This window comes from Sarcophilus harrisii, chromosome 1 (genome assembly GCF_902635505.1).
Source record: "Sarcophilus harrisii chromosome 1, mSarHar1.11, whole genome shotgun sequence".
In the NCBI taxonomy this organism is placed as follows: Eukaryota; Metazoa; Chordata; class Mammalia; order Dasyuromorphia; family Dasyuridae; genus Sarcophilus; species Sarcophilus harrisii.
Window position 1 is genome coordinate 53,328,011 of NC_045426.1, and position 20,521 is coordinate 53,348,531.

At 45.7% G+C, this 20,521-nt stretch overlaps 1 protein-coding gene across 5 annotated transcripts in view; it reads left to right on the forward strand.

Moving 5' to 3' along the window:
* Positions 1–20,521, forward strand: part of IFT122 (intraflagellar transport 122) — a 68,191-nt gene that overhangs the window by 38,803 nt on the left and 8,867 nt on the right. For all 5 annotated transcript variants that reach the window (XM_031955528.1, XM_031955530.1, XM_012543651.3 and 2 more), the window contains 7 exons: positions 491–631; positions 3,538–3,591; positions 6,036–6,197; positions 15,649–15,815; positions 17,283–17,454; positions 18,804–18,906; positions 20,187–20,327. In XM_031955528.1, coding sequence (XP_031811388.1) covers positions 491–631; positions 3,538–3,591; positions 6,036–6,197; positions 15,649–15,815; positions 17,283–17,454; positions 18,804–18,906; positions 20,187–20,327 — 940 coding nt within the window. The remainder of the gene's footprint in view (positions 1–490; positions 632–3,537; positions 3,592–6,035; positions 6,198–15,648; positions 15,816–17,282; positions 17,455–18,803; positions 18,907–20,186; positions 20,328–20,521) is intronic.

The following is a 20,521-nucleotide window of genomic DNA, read 5'->3' on the forward strand; positions in this document are numbered from 1 at the left end:
TCCCTTTCTGCAAAATGGGTCACACCAGTGGCGCTGCTTGATGAGGATGATGATAAATATTTACTAAGTGCCAGTCATGTGCCAGACACTGTGTTAGCTCTAGGGATGCAAATAAGAAAAAGAAAGACACAGTCCCAGCCCTCAAGGAGCTTAGAAAAATTAAAACTACATATAAGCATGCTTTGAATTCTTGAGAAGAAAAATGTAAAAACATACATTTGTCATCAGTGTTATTTGTCATCGGGGCAGCTAGGTGTTGCAATGGGTAGAGCACCAGCCCCAAAGTCAGGAGGACCTGAGTTCAAATGTGACCTCAGATACTTAATACTTCCTGGCTATGTGACCCTGGGCAAGTCACTTAGCCCCAATTGCCTCAGCCAAAAAAAAATGTTATTTGTCATCAAATGCTTGAGCTCCTGAAGAAAGATGATCTTGCAAATTTTAGTCATTCTCTGATTCTGAAAACAGCCTTTCTCTTTCCCTCCTGCAGTCTGCCCCAATGTACCAGTACCTGGACAGGAAGATGTACAAAGAAGCCTACCAGATTGCTTGTTTAGGTGTGACTGATGCAGATTGGAGAGAGCTGGCCATGGAGGCTTTGGAAGGACTGGAATTCGAAACAGCTAAGAAGGTAACGCATTTAATTGAGTGTCAGGGGCCTAGGTTTTGCTGCCTAGTGCACCATTTGCAGCATTAAACCCACATGGTATTTGATGGTTTTAAATGGAACCCTTATGAAATAAAGCCAGCTTTCTTGGCATGGCACTAAATGTGGATGAAGAGACCTTAGCTGCGGGTTAGCAAAATGATGATTCATGTGGTTGAGTCATTTTGTTGTTTCCTTGCTTAGGAAATATTAAAAAATAGCTTTTTTTAGAAAAAAGCTGCATTTATCATTTTTACTTCCCCTCCTCTCCCTTCTCCACCTCTGCTACTCTGGTTTCTGACCATCTTGCTGATGAGCACCCTTCCCTCCCTCACTGGCCTGTGACCTCTTGACTGCCAGATCCAATGGCCTTTTCTCAGTGCCCCTTCTTCAAGACTGTCCAATGACCATCTTCAAAACATGGGAAACCTTTCTCTTCCCTTGAGTTGGCATGGTACCAGCCTCGCTCAGTTCTTTCTGCTGGCTGGATCCCTCCCTTGCCTCCTTTGCTGGTCTGTCATTCACCTCCTTTGACCATCCTTAGCTCTCTCCCCTTCCATCACTTGCTGGCTCCCCAGCTCCCAGGAGCGTCGTTATCTCTCGGCAGAGGATTCCATATCCAGCTGCAGCCCCTCTGCTGAGCCCTATCCCATTCGCACCGGCCGTGTGAGCGGCATCCCTGCTCACGGTGCCCCAAGAGGGCCCACTTCTGACCCCGTGACTGCCCTGTTTCTCCTGAGGCTGCCAGGTCCGTCCGGCTACTCAGGTTTGTGGCCGTGGTCATCCGCGGCTCTTCCCTTTCCCTCCCACCCTCCATATCTGATCGGCTCCTGTCGGCTTCCGCGGCTTCCTCTCAGTCTCCTGCCTCCCCTCTTGTCTCTGGAGCCTCATGGAGCTGCTGTCCTTGTTCAGGCCCTTTCCCCCGCTCTCCCATGAACACTCTTAATAGCTTTCTAGTTGGTCCCCGTCTCTGAGCCACTTTTCTGCCCGGGGACCAGGCGGAGTTCCCTAAAGCGGGATCCGCCACATCAGCATCCTGCTTTCTCTTCTTGGCATTCCAAGCCTTTCACCTTCCGACTCCAGCGCGGCTTTGCCACACCTTTCTCCCCTGCATGGACTCTACATTCAGCCAAACATGGACTTGTGTGGAGACTCACAAATGACCATGTTCTATAAACTCTCCCCTTCCTGGGCCCCTCAGGCTGTGGATGGAAGGGACAATAGCCAGGTACAGAGTTCTCACAACAGCTTGGCCCACCTCAGCCTCAGCGGAGGGAGTGAAGACCTAGTGCCCTTTTATCCCTGCCCCACAAGCCTCAGGTTTCGAGGGCTTTTTATCGAGCTGGTCACTCATCTGTAGATTGTGAAGCTTGACCACTCTGTGCCAGAGCCCCGCAGGCTCCCAGCCTCCCAGAGTGAAGAGGGTGTGTTGAGGGTTTGGGGCCTACAGCGCCTGATACTGGGCAGGTGGAAGTGGGAGGCAGAGCCCACCCCGGTGCCGGCCGAGTCTCTCCACTAGATGTCAGGGAAGGGCTGCTTTGTGCTCCTGCCTCCGCATGAGGCCTCCGCATGAGGCCCCCGCTTCTGCCTCCCGTCCCTGAGCATGGAAGACCTGGGATCCAGGTGGCCCCCCGCTGTCTGCGGCCTAGGAAACTGGGGCAGGGTGGGCCCCAGCAGACTGTGACAAAGCCTCCCTGGATGCCTCCGGGTCAGTGGGAGAGCCAGGCCCAGATTCTGTCTGCCAAGCCCAGAGAGCTTCCGTGGAGCCTAAGTGGGAACCTTCCTGGGCAGCCCCGGGGCCACTTCATCTTCAGGCCTTATAGAGTGGAAGACGTAATAACTCTAATGAAGACATAATGATGGCTTTTATACAGGGCTTTCAGGTTGGCAAAGTGCTTTGTGCATGTCATCTCCTTGTGATCTTGGAGATAAATGTGACTATCCCGCGTAAGGAAGCTGAAGGCCGAGACCATGTCCAGGGTAACGAAGCTAGCAAAAGTGTGGAGCGAGATTTCAGCTCGGATCTTCTGGATTCCAGGCTCTGCTCACTGCACGGACTAACCGCTTTGGGCAGAGGAACAGAAACCTTAGATTGTCAGTGTCCTTGCAGCCGTTTCAATCTTAGTCTGTGCCAGTCTAGATGAGGGATTTTAGAGAAATGCAGCCAAAGTAAAGAAGGTTGGTGGTAGAGATTCTCCGTGAGGAGGTCAGTAGAAGGGCCATTTGCAGCCTTCAGCCTCACAGGGTGAGAAGTGCCTTCAGAAGTCCATGGGTCCAAGTGTGCTGCTTTATTATGGTTCTCAGGCAAAAGCTGGCTGGACCATTGTAGTTTGTGCAGGGCTCAGTCTCTTGGAGAGTTTGAGTGACGACATTTTCCTCCATTTGCTAGAAGCCATCTATATCTACTGACTTTTTTCCTCTCTCCCTTTGTGTATGATAATGTGTTTGCCCCCATTGCACAATATTTGCTGAGCTGTCAGGTAAAGACAGCTATCTCCTGGTTTTCCTCTGAGTCTCTAAGATGTATTTGCTGTCTTTTATCACTCAGTTACATTTTGCTCACCTTTACTCTGATGCAATCACCCTCAAAGATGCAGCACATTTTTCCCCCATTGGAAAGGGGATCATAGAATGCAGGATCATAATTTTGTTTTGTCTAATCCCAAAGGGACTGCTCTATCCAGACTTCTTTCTCTGTTTCTTTTAGAGGATAATCCTTTGGATAAAAGCTTTTCTCCCCAGGAGGTATAGCTTCCATGAAAACTCAATGATTAATCATTACCTGCTCTTTCTTCCTTGTTGCCCTTCTAAAACCCAACTTTCTACCACAAACTAGTAAGAGACCTAACTGACTTTGTTTTTTTGTTTTTTGTCTTCTTCCTTTCCTTTAGTCATTTACCAGAGTACAAGATCTCCGATATTTAGAACTGATCAACAGCATTGAGGTAAAAGACCATATGAATCCCTCTTCTTCTTAAGAAAAACCCTTCTGGTTCTCAATGAATTATGTGGCGGCAGCTCTTGTAGCAGACGGGTTCTGAGCAGCATAGTTTGATTCCCGTTTCTGCTTTATGCATCTGTGTGTCATCAGAGCCCGGTGTGGTAAAATAATCAAGTGGTTTCATGAGTGGATAACTCCAGGAGTCCCAAAATCTAAGTTCCATCCCCAGGCCATTTTCCCCCTTCCCTCTGATTCTCTGGATGATACCACACAAAGCATTTAAACTTATGTGCATGGGGTCCACAGTATCTAAGAGCTCAGGGAGCAAGCCCTCTTTATGTCTCTCCCTGTCCAGCCAATTATGTTGCACACTTTAAGCACTTAGCATTTGTTGAATGGATGAGCCACAAATGTGTATTCTATTCTGGAAAAACTTTTCTATAAGTATATGTGAATATATAACACATTTGAATTTCTAAGTGGTGGCAAGCTACAAAAAACAATGAAAATGTGCATTGGGCCTTCTCTGAAAAAAGCCACTTTCTAGCCACCCTCCAGGAGGACGTGCGTGCAGAATCCTTGTTCTAGGAGCAGTGATAGAGTTGCCACAGTGTGATCAGTTTATTCCCTACAGCGACCTGCGTTATGCCAGATAACTTTTAGGATCTGAGGTCGCAGTCTGTGAGCGTAGAGTCCCTTCCCTCTGCATAAATAACGGGCCTGTGTCAGACTCAGCCTGTAACCTTGGCCTGGTTAACACTGTGCTGTACCTGACCCAGCTCACTGACGTAGGCCCCAAATAATACTCTTAGGCAAAGAGCATTGATTAATGGATCGATGTCCGTTAGGGAGGAGACCTCTCTGGGGTGCTTAGAGGCTTTCTCCCGTTTTACGTTTTTTATCAATGGTTTGGATGAAGCCACCAAGGACATGTGGGGAGCGCAGAGATGGAAGAGATAGCGAGCATATTGGGTGACAGAATTGGAATATCCAAGGATCTTGATAAGACCAAAACAATAGACCAGAGCTAACAAGATGACATTGAACAGAGACGAATGTAGAATCCTATCCTTAAGGGAAAAAATTGCTGCACAAATGTAGGATGGGGAAGACCTGGATTAGCAGCAGGTCATGGGAAAGAGATCTAGTTTTAGTTGAGTGCCAAGTCAGTGCGATCAGCATGTGCTTTGGCTGCCAAAAATGCTACAGTCTCAGACTATGTTAATAAGAACATCCCAAAAAGGTCCCGCCAAACTCAGCCCTGGGTAGCCCCCATCTGCACAGCTGCTCTTCCTGCACTGTATGAGCGACATTGGGATGTTCCCCGAGGTGACGGTGGGGAATCTCGTGCAGAACAGTTTAAGGAGCTGGAGATATTTACCTGGGAGAAGGTAACTGGGGGAGGTGGAGGACAGGACATGAGCCTTGTCCTCAGAGTGCGTGGCTGTTGTGTAGAAGGATTGATTAGACTCCCTGTTTTATCAGGGGAGAAGATGATATGACCCAGATAGGAGTTACACAGAGGCAAGATTTCACTTTAGTGGAAGAAACTTCCCCGCAGTGGCAGCCATCCAGACATGGAATGGACTGGCTTGTGAAGTAGTGGGCTCCTCATCACGCAAAGTGAAAGGCTGTAATGTACTTAAGAGAAAGCCTGCAAACGAAACTGTTGGAATACCCAGCTTTATAAATACTTTGGTCACGTAGCAGTGAATATGCTGATCTTTTCTTTGAAATGGCAAGTCTGCCGTCTTGTCAGAGACTTATAAGGTCCAGAGTCTAAACCACAAGAAGCTCAGTGTCAGGAGAAGCCCGTTCTGAGCCTGGGCCAGGCGGGGATGAGTCTTGGGTTTGGAGTTAGGGGAGTGTGGGTTGAAATCCTGTCTCTTCTCCTTCCTCCCCAGATCCCCTTGGCCTGGTCACGTCCCTCTGCAGAATGAAGGGATCAGAGGAGACGCGCTCAGTCCCTTCTAGCCCTAAAATCAAATGACTTGTAGAGAGGCCTCGTCTTCTGATAACTCTGCCTGGAGGTTCCTTCCACCATGACCCTCTTCCCCTCCTCCCCAGTCCCCTCCCTCCTCAGTCTGGTGCTGAGTTTATGGTACTTTGTCAGGTCCTCACAAGGAGCCTTTAGCTTTTGGAGGCCTCCCTTCTTGAAAGAAAACACCGGGGAGCCGTCCAGTGAATTTATGCAGCCCACATGGCAGACATTTGCACCTCTAGATGGGATCGTCCCCTTAGAAATTAGCTTGTTCTAGAAAATCGGCCTTTGTTGTCAAGCATTCTCACCAGAAAGCTGGGAAAGAGACAGGAATGCACAGCGGTCTCCTCTGGGTCCCCGAGGGAAAGCCTGGGAGGGTACCTTGAAATAGCTCTGTCTAACCTTTGTAAAGCCTGCTTCCTGCCTAGGGCCATGGAGCCCATTTCCTGTGCTGCTAATTTTTCCAGGAGAGGAAGAAGCGTGGAGAGACCAACAATGAGCTGTTTCTAGCAGATGTTTTTGCCTACCAAGGAAAGTTCCACGAGGCTGCTAAACTGTACAAGCGCAGTGGGCACGAGAACCTGGCTTTGGACATGTACACTGACCTGCGCATGTTTGAATACGCCAAGGTAATCCCCATGAGGGCCCAGCCTGGAGCAGCCCAGCAGAGGTAGAAGTAGGTGGGCTCCAGAGGAGTCCTTCCTGGGTTCGCTGCAGAGATCCCTCCTAAGAGACACATGCCCGGTCCCTAGGACTGATGTCAGGGAGAGCCAGGGTGGCCCTGAGGGCCAGGCAGTCAGTACCGGGAGAGCGTGGGGCTGACCCCACAGGGTGCTTTCTATATCGAGTTGTGGGTGTCCGTGCTGAAAACACAGAGGGGTTTCCAAGGGTGGTTAGGGCTGAGCTGGCTTACTCAGGCCACAGGGTGAAATACGGATCCTGGCTTTACAGCCATGCCCCGTTTCTTCCTGGGGATTGTGCATTCGAGACTCATTTTTGTATTTGGAGGCGCTTACAGATGTCCCGTTCCATGCACTGCCCCGGCTGTGTGGGATTCAAAAGGGCCTTTGCTGAAGACTTACTTGGGCCAACTCCCAGTGGCTTCAGTGAAAATTGGGCCCAATTAACTAATAGAAAATCATTCAGAAGCATTGCAAATTGCAGGTTAGCATTTAACCCAGAGCTAGAATTACCTTTCAGCACATTGAATAATACTGGCTACTCCATGAATGGGTGTAATCTACCTTTACCTTTAATGTCAAAGGAAGCATGCCAAAGAATATTAAATGAACCATACGTGACCACCAATTAGTTGTTATTAGTAGTAATTATCTAGCTCACAACTTTAAGATAGAAATTATTCCCACTTTTCTTTTTGATTTCCTGCTCTTGAAGATCACCCTACTTTTCCCTTTTTTCCCTGCTTACTCCACACAATCTCTGAGATCATGCCAGTTATATTTCTATGACCAGAGTCATCAGCATTTGGGAATTCTAGGTACACTAACAGAATACCTTGCATATAGATAAGAGGTCTAATCACTGTTTTCCTTGATCATCAGAGTAGATTGTAGACAAGTTGTGAGATGGGTGAAGTTTTCTTTAGTACCAATAGTCCCTCCTCCCTAGACCCTTCTTCTTTTCCCCCAACCTCGTGAGTGTCTCCTGCTAAGGCTTCAGGAACCTTATGTTCTTTTTCATACTTTGCGGTGATCATAGAAAGTCAGACTTAGAAATACCTTAAGAATCATTCAGTTTGACTCATTCCTAAACAGGAGTGTCCTCGCTACCACAGCACCAACAGGTGGCCATCCAGTCTTTGTGGATGACCATTGGTGATGGAAAACTAACAACCTCCTGAGGCAGCTTGTTCCACTTTTAGACAACTCTAATTGTTAAGACGTTTTTCCACATATTGGGCCAAAAATCTGCTTTTCTGCAAATTCCACCCTTTGGTCTTAATTCTACCATCCAGGACCAAATAAAGCAAGTTGAATCCCTCTTCCGCATGACAGCCCTTTACATGCTTCCACTACTCATATCCATCATGTCTCCCCTAAGTCTTCCCCTTTCCAGGCCAAACATCCCCAGCTAATCCTCCTGTGGTGGGGTTTTGAGTCTCTCGTCCTCTGCATGTGATCCAGATTGTTAGTTTCTCTCCTTAAATACAGTGTCCAGAATCGAAGAGATTCCTTGGACCATGCAGAGCCTTGGAACATCGCCTCTCTTGTTCTGCATGCTATGCTTTTGTTTAATTCTGGCTGATGGATCACATTATTGACTCCTCCTGAGCTGGTAGAGGCAGAATTGATGAACATGGTGGTCTTTACCATCTCAGCTACCCTTTTTTAGATTAGCAGTGTCCTTCCCTTGTTGTGATATCCAGAACTGAATATAATACTGCACATGTGGCCTAATCAGGGAGGGACTGTCACTTCCTAGCCCTGGAAATTAGGCCTCTCTTGGTGCAGTTTAGAATTGCATTAGCTTTCTTGGCTGCCATATTATACTGTTGACTCATGTTGAGCTTTCAGTCCACAAAAACCCTCAGATCTTTTTCAGATGAGCAGCTGTCTAGTTATATCTCCTGTATTTGTGAGGATAATTTAAAAACTGATATCTTCTGGCTTTTTGTCATCTGAAAATTTTGATGTGTCTTTTCCCAAATCATTCATAAAAATGATAAATGGCACATAGCCTGGCACATGTCCCTTGAGATTTTCACTCCTTTCGGAATGATATCGAGCTTTTATTAGTTCACTTAGGTTCAGCTGGTTTTGAATCTCCTTAATTATACCTTCATGCCATATCATTTCATCTTATCCATAAAAATAACATGAGAGAATTTGTCAAATGCTTTGCTGAAATTTAGGTATTCTGTTGCCTTAATTATCCATCTAGTAATTCAGTCCAAAAGAAAATAAGGCCAGTCTGGCATGACCTGCCCTTGATTAAATTATGTTGAGTCTTGGTGATCACTTGTGTTTGTAGATATCCATCCCTGAGTGTTAGTCTTTCCTTTCTTTGATACTCTTCTTTTCCCTAGTAAAGAGCATTTTAAAGGGAATCTTATGTTGTCCCCAACTTTATTAGCCTCATTTTTCCTGCCTTGCCTCTCCCCCTCCAAACCAACACACAGATTACAAAGTGATTTTCCTCAAGTGTGGCTCCAACCAAATTACTCCCTATACTATAAACTCCAGTGGCAACTTCCTGCCTCTGGGATCAAATGTCACCCCTCAGTTTGGCTTTTCAAGCTTGTCCTGACGTGCTCCCCCCTTTCATCTCATGTTCTGCTCCCTTCCCAGCCTCCTCCTCCCTCCTCCCACCTCCCCCTGCCGGCCTTGATGTTGTGGCTCACACCTGACATTTCCCATCTCTGAGATTAGACAGTCCAGCCGAGTGGGACTTGCTCTTCCTAGTCATTCTGCCAGCCATCGGACCGCCTTTGCCAAAACATGCTCTCTGCTCATTCCTCGCTGTCAGAACTGCCCGGGTGCCCTTCACTGGGGATTCCTCCCTGTCTCCTCAGCTAGTGCCCATTTACCATGTATGTGTTTTGTATGCACTTAGGAGCCTCCTGTTATCTCCCTGAACAGAATGAAAACTCGTTCTTATTTTTGGATCTCTCACTCCTGGCACAGAGCCTGGCACAAAGAAGGCATTCAGGAAATGCTTGTTGATGCATGGATTCGTTCTGAGCATCCACATGACCAGCACTCGCTGTGGTAGAGGGGCACACAAAGCCACTTGGAGCTTCCACCTTTGGTGGGCTGCTGCATACCTAAGCTGGCCAAGGACTTTCTTTAGACAACTTCCTTCCTGTCTTTAGGTCTCCAGTCCCAGCACAGAGCTCAGCACGTTGAAATGTGGTGCTTAATGAATGCTCATGGGTGATTTATTGTTTGAATGATTCCTTCTAATCAGAATTGGTGGAGGCTTTTGTTTGTTTGTTTTTCATTTTCAGAATTTCCTTGAGAGATTCTGGTCCTTTCAGGACTGACTTCCTTCTATAGAATTTAGGCCTTTGGGTCTTTCTTATCTTTCTTCTGAAGTCACTGAAATCTGTACTTCCCAAGTCTAGGGTGCCTGTAAGATTAGAGCAGCTTTCCTCTTATTATTTGTCATCAATTCTAATGTACCGGTCATTTCTCCTCAAGCTTCCCATCATTTCTACCCAGAAACCAGTTTCTCCTTGTGGGTAAGAAATGGATTCACTGTTGGATTTCCCCGTTGGTCCCCCTTCATTTAGAGGGATGATTTTATCATTAAGAAGACAGGAAAATGTGAATGGCTCTGCTTGTGGCAGAGAGTGAGCTTCAGCAAGTGCTTGGCTAATGCAAGTCCCTCGTCACTTTTCTTTTTGAAAAGTCATCGACATCCTCCCTCTCTTCATCAGTTCCCTGTGGGGCTTCATGTAACTCTGCAACAGACTCTTGCTGGGGGTTCAGCCATCTTTGGTCTGATTCAGATAGACACAGGCTTCCTCACCTCCTTCCTCCAGATTTGTGTATTCCTTGGCAAACGGAGGCGAAAAAGGGATCTGCAGCATGGCCTGGTGGAGACGGGGCTGGCCTTGGAGCCAGGGGGCCCTGAGAAAGTGACTTCGCCCTGAGCAAGTGACTTCCTCCCTCTCTATCTCTGCTTCTGTCTGTCTCTCTTCTCTACCTCTCTTTGTCTCGCTGTCTTTTTTTCTCTCTCTGTCTCTGTCAGTGTGTCTGTCTGTCTATCTGTCTCTCTTCCCTCTTCCTCTGTCCTCTCTCCTTTTACTCCTCCATCTCTCTGCCATTCTCTTTGTCTCCTCTCTCCATCTTTCTGCCTCTGTCTCTTCTCTCTCACGTCCTCTGGCTCTCCTCTTTCCTCTCTTTCCTCCTCCATCTCTCTGTTTTCTCTGTCTCCCCTTCTCTGTTTTAATTCTAAACAAATATCAAATAAATTGAGCATTTTCATTTACTTACATGAAGTTGGGGCCATAGCTGGTTCCTTTTCCTTGTTTTAGTTACTGTAATTATATCATGACATGTCTATGTTATTTTGTCTTCCCAGCTGCCCTTCTCTTCTCCTTGAGTCCTTCTCCTCCTCTTCTCCTTCATCTTGAATCCTTTTATTAATGTACCTCTACCATAGCCTTTTAAGCCCTCATATTCTCATTAAATCCTCCTCCAATCCTTCTCTTTTAGCTTGAGTAGTTCTTCTCCTATAACTTCTCAGATTCTCCCAGAATTCCCCTTCCTGTATTCAATTTCTATTCTTCACAGTTTCAGAGTTTCCAAATTACTTGTTTTTCATCTCAAACTCTCCCATGAAAACTGGGAGTAGTCTGAAATTTACTTCAATCTTTTATATAAATTGTATTGAATCATAGTGACCGAGCCTTGTACTAATATAGGTGACCTTTCTTTAACCCAACGGTATGGCTTTACACCTATTCTTATTAAATTCCATCTGAGTTGGATTAGTAGTTCTGGTTTATTGAAAATTATGGGAGGGGATTTATTCCCTTCCTCTTACCTTACTCTAATCTGAATATGTAACAAGTAGGCCACCTGTGCCTTCTTCCACTCATCCTTAAGAATATTAAATAAAATGAAGATAGAGACTTAGAACACTGCACTAAAGACCTCTCTTGGGTTGATATGAATCATCAATCTTGGAATCCATTGGTGCAGGTAGCTTCCAATCCACCTGCCCATCCACCAAGTCAAACAAAAATGTTTTGTTAAAATACAGGCATACTGTGTTTTTTGGCACACCTCTCACCTGTGAATACAGTAACCTTAGAAAAGGAAACAAGATGAGTCAGATGTGACTGGGGTTTTGTCTTTGTTTTTGTTTTGGGGTTGTTTGTTTTTTGCCCCAAAGAGATTTACTAATGGAATTTCTTTATTGCTGAAAATGGAATGATAAAGGTTTCCAAATCTGTATCCAAATCAGATTGGTGAGGTGATAGTATCCCATATTTATGTAGTATGGCAGCTCCAAAGACATCTTTCCAAATTTATATTTTTTTATGTAGGAAAAGACTGATGTCTAAAGAGTATTGGAGATACTCCACTTCTTTGAGGGGTACCAGGGTAGTATCTAGGGGAATCAAAGTGTTATTTCTTACCTCTACTTCCAACTATGGGCTTTGGAATATTTGAGAACAAAAATTGCCTGAAAGGGAAGACAAATCAGTTCCAGGATTTTTGCTAATTTAGTCCAGGTGAGTTAACAAGAGTATGGGATGGAGGAGTCATAGCTCTGATGAGCACAGATGTGCTCTATGATAGTTTATCTTTGAAGTTAAGGCAAAAAGGGGAAGAAATCTTGGTAAGTTTTAGTGATGAAAGTAAAAAGCAAAGGAGAATTAACATTTACTGTGTGCATGTCAATTATCTGGTGAGTTCTAAGAAAGTGATTTTGGATTATTTCTGGACTGAAGAATCAAAGGCTGTATAAAAGTACTTAGGACATTAAAAAATGGAATTTTAAATTTGAAATACTAATTCTGATTCAGTAGAGTAAGGGAAACTATATTTCTAATACACAGATTCTCGTAAAACTTCCTGTTTATTAATATTACTTTGTAATATCTAAATATGTACATCAGTGTATCCATCTGTCTGTATTCTAGAACAAATGATAATGATTCATTTAAATTCCAAAGCCTGAGGAAGGGCAGCATTTGACATAACAGATATCTGCCCATCATTGTTTTGAACACTGATGGTCTTTCTTTTTTTTTAACTCTTCAAAAACGTCATTATTTATTTATAACCTTTTAAAAAAATTTTTGAGTTCCAAATTCTCTCTCCTTCCTCCTCATCCCCCCAGCCCCATGCAGTATGTCAGCAGGTAAAATTAAACAAAATGTATTTCCATGTTAGCCACCTTGCAAAAAATAGCCATAGAAAATAAAACAATTATACTTTAGTTTGCACTCAGAATTCATCAGTTCTTTTTCTGGAAGTGAATATTATTTTATCATTATGAGTCCTTTGGGATTGTCTTGGATCATTAAAAATGATTTTGATCAGAGTAGCCAAGCTTTTCCCAGTTGATCATCATTACAATATTGCTGTTGCTATGCAATGATCTCCCGGTTCTTTTTGCTTCACTTTGCATCAGTTCATATAAGTCTTGTCATGCTTTTTTCTGAAACCATCTCCTTCATATTTTTATAGCAAAGTAGTATTCCATCACAATCATCCCACATTGTTCAGCCATTCTCCAGTTGATGAGTATCTCTTCATTTTCCAGTTCTTTGTCACCACGAAGAAAACTGCTGTAAGACCTAGTAGTTTCATTGCTGGATCAGTGGATGTGCCCAATTTTATAGCCCGTTGGACCTAATTTCAAATTATTTTCCAGAATAGTTGGACCATTCATTACTCACCAATAGTGCCTTATTACTGTTTTCCCTCATTCCCTCCAGCATTTCTCATTTCTAATAGGTGTGAGATGGGACCTCAGACTTGTTTGAATGTGTATTTCTCTAAGCATTAGTGATTTAAAGCATTTTTTTTTCATATAACTAGAAATAGCTTGGATTTCTTCTTCTGAAAACAGCCTATTCCTTACCTTTGACCATTAATAAGCTGAGGCAATGTGACTTGTTCTTGATGAACTCAAGTTGGCTGTTTGACCTGATCATATGTTCTTTTCTGAGTGTTCACAACCCAAAGACTGAAACATCCCAAAGGCTCCTCTCCCATTCTGGATTCCTTTTTATGGGAAAATATCTTCTTCATATACTCAGTACCACTCGTATCTCTCAAAGTCTGTTTTCCAGAAGAAGCTGACAAAACTATTTCACTGAGGTATAAATGATCCAAACCAGTTTAATTAAGACGAAACTAAGACGAATCAGGAAGCCTGGGAGCATCAGAGAAGTGTGCAGGGAGCTTTGGAAAAGTAGAGAAAAGGCCAGATTTTTCATCCTTTTTCTGTCACTAACCAGCTATATGACCTTAATTAAAGCTCTCTTTCTCATTGGCAGAATGAGGGATTTGGACCAGATGGTATCTGAGCTCCCCTCCATGTAAACTGGAAATTCTAGGTTATTCTTCTCCAAGACATTTGCATTTTTCTTTTTACATGGGACAAAGTCATAGAAGCCTGATGATAGATAGAATTTGGGTTTTCAAGGAACAGGTGGCAGAGGTATTCTAGGGGTGTATTGGACGCCTTCTTAACATGCCTGAAAGCTCTGTTGTGTCAACTGCTGTCATAAGACTGGCTGGCCTTCACATTCAGATCTTGGGCTTCTCTTTCTGCCTACCATACCTTAACTACTTCTGCTATATCAGATTCATTTATCTTTATATTTCTCTTTCTTCTGTCCTCCATAGTACTTCACCTTGAAAATATAGTCTATTTACATTCCATATGGCACATCTTCCTTAAAACACGAATACTTAAGGGTTCATTTTTAAAAGTTTTTTGATCAGAATTCAAAGAGAATTGTTTCTCATTCAGCTCCTTTCCTGTATCACAGTTTGAATTTGAGAAAATGTATACATACACAGGGTTTTTGATTCACAAATTTGCTTCTTAGGACTAAGTCTTTTTCAGAATTTTAAAATTACATTCCCACATACAAATTAATTGTATACTTTCTGGATAAGTGACATGTTTCTTTGATGACAAAGAGGATAATAATTCTTTTAAGTCTTACATAGTATGTCTTTATCAGAGTCGCTAAGAATGAAAAACACCGTTTAATCTCATTCATCATTCAAACACATCTTCTTTCTACCTGCTGCAAGACAAAGTCTTCACCATAACCCCTAGATGAAGTATGAATTAGGTCAATTGAACTAAATGTCCCTTAGAAACCCAGTGTATTAAGCCTTGAACATACAGCTTAGGATTCTGATGAATACAAGTCAGCTCTTCCTAGATTGGAGGGTAGAACTAAAACTGGCCACTGTTGTAAAGACCTCATCTTTCTTCTACAGAAATATTCTTCAGACTAGCTCAGGACTCAGATCTGTGCCCCTTTTTGGGGATTGAGACCATTGAAAAGGTATTTGGGTAATTCAGAAGGAAATGTAGGCTCTTGTGTCATACTGTTATCCCTGTTTAATTGACCAGATAATCACTTGTTACAGTTTTGTGTAGACAATGGAAATTGAGTCTGTCTATATTATCCTCAGATAGTCTTTAATTGATAATTGGTGGTACAACATGCCCCTAAAGACCATTTCCTCTCCCCTTAACCTTTTCTTCCACTTTGGAAGTTGTAAAATCAGTAAGGTAGAAAGCTTCTTTTCCTTGTGGGCCCTTCCTCAGTAAATGATGACCATTTTTACATGATCATCACATTAACCACATTATTAACCACAATCACTCCCATTAAAAAAGACTCTTTCCTCACTTCACTCCTAGAGTATAGTATTATAATTTCCATTTTATTGATGAGGAAACTGAGGCCAGGAGTTTCTAAGTGAGTTATCACAATAGTGAGCAGCAGAGTTTGAGTTTTAGCTGAAATCTTCCAGTTATATATCCAGAAGCAATTTTTTTCTTGCTACCTCCAGACTTCCCCTATTTCCTTATTATCTACATAGTTTTCTCTTGGAAGAAACACAAGTTAACTTTCAGTGGATTTTCAGTGTTTTCTGACTATTTTTTGGAGAAATTATATATTCATCTCCGTATGCTATGCCCACCCCACTGGGTGGTTGTGAGGACACAGTGAGTTAATAAATGTGTAATATGTAAAATGCCAGGTACATTGTATATTATTATTATGTAGTGACTTGTTGATCATTCATTTTGTGGGATTTAGGTGGAGTACTCTGCAAGTATCTTAAAAAATAGGATAAATGCTTATTATTAGATAGAGGAAGGAAACACCTTTGGTCTCTGTCTCAATTCCTGCCTGGGTCCCAGGTCCCCACGGACTGTTTTCTCCACCTACATCCTCCCCCCCTCCCTTATTTCGGCCCTCGCCCCCGCGGCTCGTGCAGCGTGATGGTTTGGGCAATGTGGGCTTACGCTCTAGTCTTCAGTGCCTGCGCCTATCCTGACTGAGCCCTGCCGATGCTGATGGCAGGAAGCGCTAGACTGTTGTTGTTTGCTCTGCTTCCTCAGGATTTCCTTGGATCTGGAGACCCCAAAGAAACCAAGATGTTGATCACCAAACAGGCTGACTGGGCCAGAAACATCAACGAACCCAAAGCCGCGGTGGAGATGTACCTCTCGGCGGGGGAGCACATCAAGGCCATAGAGATCAGTGGCGATCACGGCTGGGTGGACATGTGGGTTTCCGGTTTCAGACTTGGGAGGACCTGCCATCTTCTGGGAGCTCCTTAGATTCTGACCGGGGGGGCAGGGATAGGGGGATGGTGAGGAGGGGGAGAGAATGAGTGTTTCTTCAAAAAGTATCAAGTCCTCTTCCTCCTCAGGCAGGCTGGGAAGTGGATTCCAGGGCTCAGAATCGTGGTTCTCAATAACTGTTAATGTTAAAGCATAAGGCAGCAGCCGCCCCCGAAGGGTGGTTGAAGGCAAGGGGAATCAGCAGGGGAAGCCTGGAGCCATAGACCTGGGCAGAGAGCTGACAGCTATAACGGTTACCAGTGGGACTGGCTGGGGAGGTTCCTGTTGGCTTCCATCCCCTTCAGGCTCCCTCATGGCCACTGGGTCTCCTGCATCCTTTCCCCGACCTATAGCAAAATCTCTAACACAACAGCTACGGGCCAAAACACAGGTTTTATGGGTGAAGATGCATTTTTCTCACCAGGAGGACGCGGCTTTGAAGCTCTGTAGGAGCCCCGTGGGTTTAGGGCTCCCTCCTTCTCTTATGATGCCGCCTTATCCAGCAGTACTTTCCAAGTGTCTCTAAAAACACCAAACGCAGAGGAGAGGCCAGACCTATGGAGTTTCAGGGGCAGAGCGACCACCTCGGCCATGTTTCTGGCTTAACGCGCGGCTCTCTGCTGCTGTTTTTAGGGGTTGTCGCTCTCCTCTGGGCCGCTGACCCCCCCGTCAGACAGGACTCCATGGGAGGCTCTCTGGAAGCAGCTGCTCCCCCCCTGCCTCTCTGCTCGGAGGGGCTGCTGTCCTGTTGCTCTGACCCCCACTCACCCCCGGGGGTTGTAAAGGTGCCGAAGCACCGTCTCAGGCCATCGGGGCAGCGGGGTCTGGCCGGGGGAAGCTTACGGGGAGACTCCAGCTCCACTTCCCTCGGGGACGATGGCCCCGCTGGGTTGGGACGGCTCTGGTGAGGACCGAGCCAGGTTCTGTTGGATAAGCGGGCCGTCCACCTGAAAGTTCCTCTCTGGGGTGGCCAGACGTGCTCCAGCTGTGCCCTCGTGGTGAGGGAAGGTTGGATCTTTGCAGAAATGACCAGAACGGCACTGGGGGAAGGGGACTGACCTTGAGGTCAGAGGTCAAATGCTGTCTCCCACACCTCTATGCCCTTTAACCCCCAGGCCTCAGTTTCCTCACTTGTGAAATGACAAGGTTAGACTCGATGGCATCTCAGGTCCCTTTCAGCTCTGGACATCTGCTTGGCAGAGTCTGTTAGTTTTGAAGAGCCTTTGAGGTCTTTGAGGGTCAGAAGAGCAGGGCTCCAGGTGCCCTGGAGGTTGTGTCCCCAGGGAAGGCCCTGAGAGGTGAAGGACAGAGCCAATCAGGCAGGGTAAAGTCGGGGTTGCAGCTCATGGGCTTTGTCCCCCGCCTGCCACCCGGCCACTGACAGCTGCCTCTGCTCTCCCTGACTCCAGGTTAATTGATATCGCCCGGAAACTGGACAAGGCGGAACGGGTGCCCCTGCTGCTGTGTGCACAGTACTTCAAGAAGCTGGACAACCCCGGCTACGCGGCTGAGACCTACCTGAAGATTGGGGACCTGAAGTCCCTGGTGCAGCTTCACGTAGAGACTCAGCGCTGGGATGAGGTGCGCACGGCCCTGCCCGGTCCCAGAGTGCTGGCTGAGGCCGCGAAGAGCCCTGGTGGTCCTCAGCTGCCTGGGGGGGAGGGGGGAACGGGCAGGGCTCTGCAGCTCTGGGGAAGCTGCTTTCCTTCCTGGCTGTGGCTGCCTGGTTTCCATGGCAGCCTCTCTAGAAGTTTCCCTGACTGGGAGCTACACCTGGGCCCTTCACGAGCCAGACGCAACCCCACAATTGTCACATGCAGTTTGGCTTCCTGGCCCCCTTGGACCCTGGAGTCACTGCTCCATTGGCTTGGGGCAGGGCACAGAGGTTACAGGGACAGCTGGAAGGGCACTGGTGCCCTAGAACCCCATGGTCCCCTTGTTTGCATGCTCCCAGTCCTGCTCTAGCAGGCTCTTGGGACCTCCTGTGTTTTGGCCCGTAGCTGTTGTGTTAGAGATTTTGCTACAGGTCGGGGAAAGGATGCAGGAGACCCAGTGGCCATGAGGGAGCCTGAAGGGGATGGAAGCCAACAGGAACCTCCCCAGCCAGTCCCACTGGTAACCGTTATAGCTGTCAGCTCTCTGCCCAGGTCTATGGCTCCAGGGGGTCCTTTTGTGGAGCAGTGGAGTTCTCCTCTGCTGTCCACTGCCTGGTTTAGTCAGGGAAGAGGAGCTCACCGAGTTTTATTGATAAGGAGATTTTTCAAGAAGCATAAATTATGGCATCTTGGAGCCCGTCCATCCAGACTGTGCAGCAGGCAGCTCTTGGTTGCCTCATACAGCTTTCTGCTACGGCTTATTTGTGGCCGACCGATTCCTTTTCTTTAAAAATGACTGGCATGTCTGGAGTGGATGCCTCAATTTCTGATACTTCAAAGGCAGAGAGAATGGGGCAGAGGGTGGGATTTTACAGTTGATTCTGGGGCTCAGGAGAAATGGCTAATCTGGCCCATGCGGCACTAAGGCCACAGTTATCACTCAACAGACAATAAGCAGTGATGATGATAATGTCAATTATATTTCCTTAGGTGTCAGATTCAATTAAAAGAAATCTGTTTTCAGCACTACCAAAGCCCACGCAAGCCCTCAAAATAAAACGTTTCCGATTTGGTATAGCTTCTGTGGTCCAGAAACAGACTGTGTTGTTATTGAATCCAGTCTTCTGCATATTGCTGTTAATTGCCTTTTGTTTTCAAAGAGCCTGTTTTGTTTTTGCATTTCTGGAGGCAGGGAGGAGGGGAAAGAGCCCCTCCCCGTATGGGGTTGTCATGCTGGAGAAATCTGACAGCTTCATAATTAATTCAGCCAAGTACAGTGTTTTCATAGGACAAAGTAAGCTGGTTCATTAAGAACACATTTGTTCCTTCTTGTAGGCCTTTGCTTTGGGTGAGAAGCATCCTGAGTTTAAGGATGATGTCTATGTGCCCTATGCCCAGTGGTTGGCAGAAAATGATCGCTTCGAAGAGGCCCAGAAAGGTAGGCTGACCAATCGAGAGCCGTTGCTGGGAGCAGAAATTTCGCTTTCGGAATTGGCCGTGACTCCCCCCCAGCTTCCCCAGAGCCAGGGATCTTGTGCTCATCTTTCAGAGAGGGTTTCAGTGACAAAAGCCTAAATTCTCTGTCGGGTTCAGTTCTTGGCTCTGCCTTGAACCATGGCAGCACCTTTCCTACAGAGTGGGTGTCATACAGGAAGTATTTGCTCAGGTGTAGTGATTTTCTGTTCTCAGTAGCTTCAAAGGGAGCTTATCCCCCTGCAGTAGGGATGCAGGAGATCCTGGGAGAAAGGAGAGCTGTAAAAAAGCTATTGCTGTTCTCTTGAAAATGGGTTCACGTTCTATTCCATAGCATCTCATCTCTACTTAGATACATTCAGGAACAGTGACCACCTCCTTACTTCATAGAGCGATTGTGAGAATTCAGGAAGGAGAGACTTGAGTGGTCTTGAGGCATTATGAAGGACAGAGTGTTCTCTCATGATGTAAGCATTTCCAGAGTACCCAGTTGCTGAAGTATCTGCATGTTTGGGCAAAACATATCAATCTCTCCATCTGTCTGTCTCTGCATTTCTAAGAATCCATTGCCATAGTAACTTGGTGCTCCAACAAGAGACTTGAGGCAGAATTGGAACAAAGACAAGAATCCCTTTCCTTGCCTTAAAATGAATTTGGATGTTGTAAGTTGAGAGGGATGGGGGAGTGTCCCAGGAGGCGTTCTGTGTGTGGTACTCAGGTGGAAAGCCTGTCTTAGAGAGGATCCTCATTTATTATCCTTATATTTTGATGCACTGTCTGAACCAGTTTGTCAAGGACCAGGATCCCAAAGATGCTGCAGAGAAGAATAGGCAGGAAAATAAGTCATCAATCCCAGAGACATAGACCTTTTAAGGTTTGGCTCAGCAGCAAAGTGGACAGGACTACCTGGAGGTCAATGGAAGTTTAATCTGTGTAGGAAATCTGGTATTAAATGGTTTGAGCACAAGTTAGGTTAAAGGTCCCTTCATATTGGGCTCTTTTGCCACTCTGGTATAAAAGCTGGGTGCAGCTGTACTTTGGGAGGGCTCTTGTTTCTGTTAATGATAGACCTTGGAGACAACCTAATTGGGACCCAATAACTGCAGATGCTTTTTATAGATACAGATGTAGTTGGAACAACCTGCAAGCCGGGATTCCCTGTTTTTGAGTCCTCTTTCTCTTCCCTGAGCAATGCCATTTCGGTGACTCGATTGCATCACCCTCCCTACGTTTTGCTTCCTGCAGCGTTCCACAAAGCTGGCCGTCAGGGCGAGGCAGTCAGAGTGTTGGAACAGCTCACTCACAATGCTGTGGTCGAAAGCAGATTTAATGACGCAGCGTATTATTACTGGATGCTGTCCATGCAGTGTCTTGATATAGCTCAAGGTAAGTAAATATTAGAGGGCAGGCTTGTTTCATCTATCCCCACTCTAGCTTGGAGATAAACATCTAATGAGCTGGAACATTTTAATTAAAACCTAGGGCTTGTTGATTACCTGTACATCTAGAACCCCCTGTTGAAGCATAATCTAGCATGTCATCTTTTTCCAGTTTGCCTGTTTTCCAGTTTGTAGGCATTA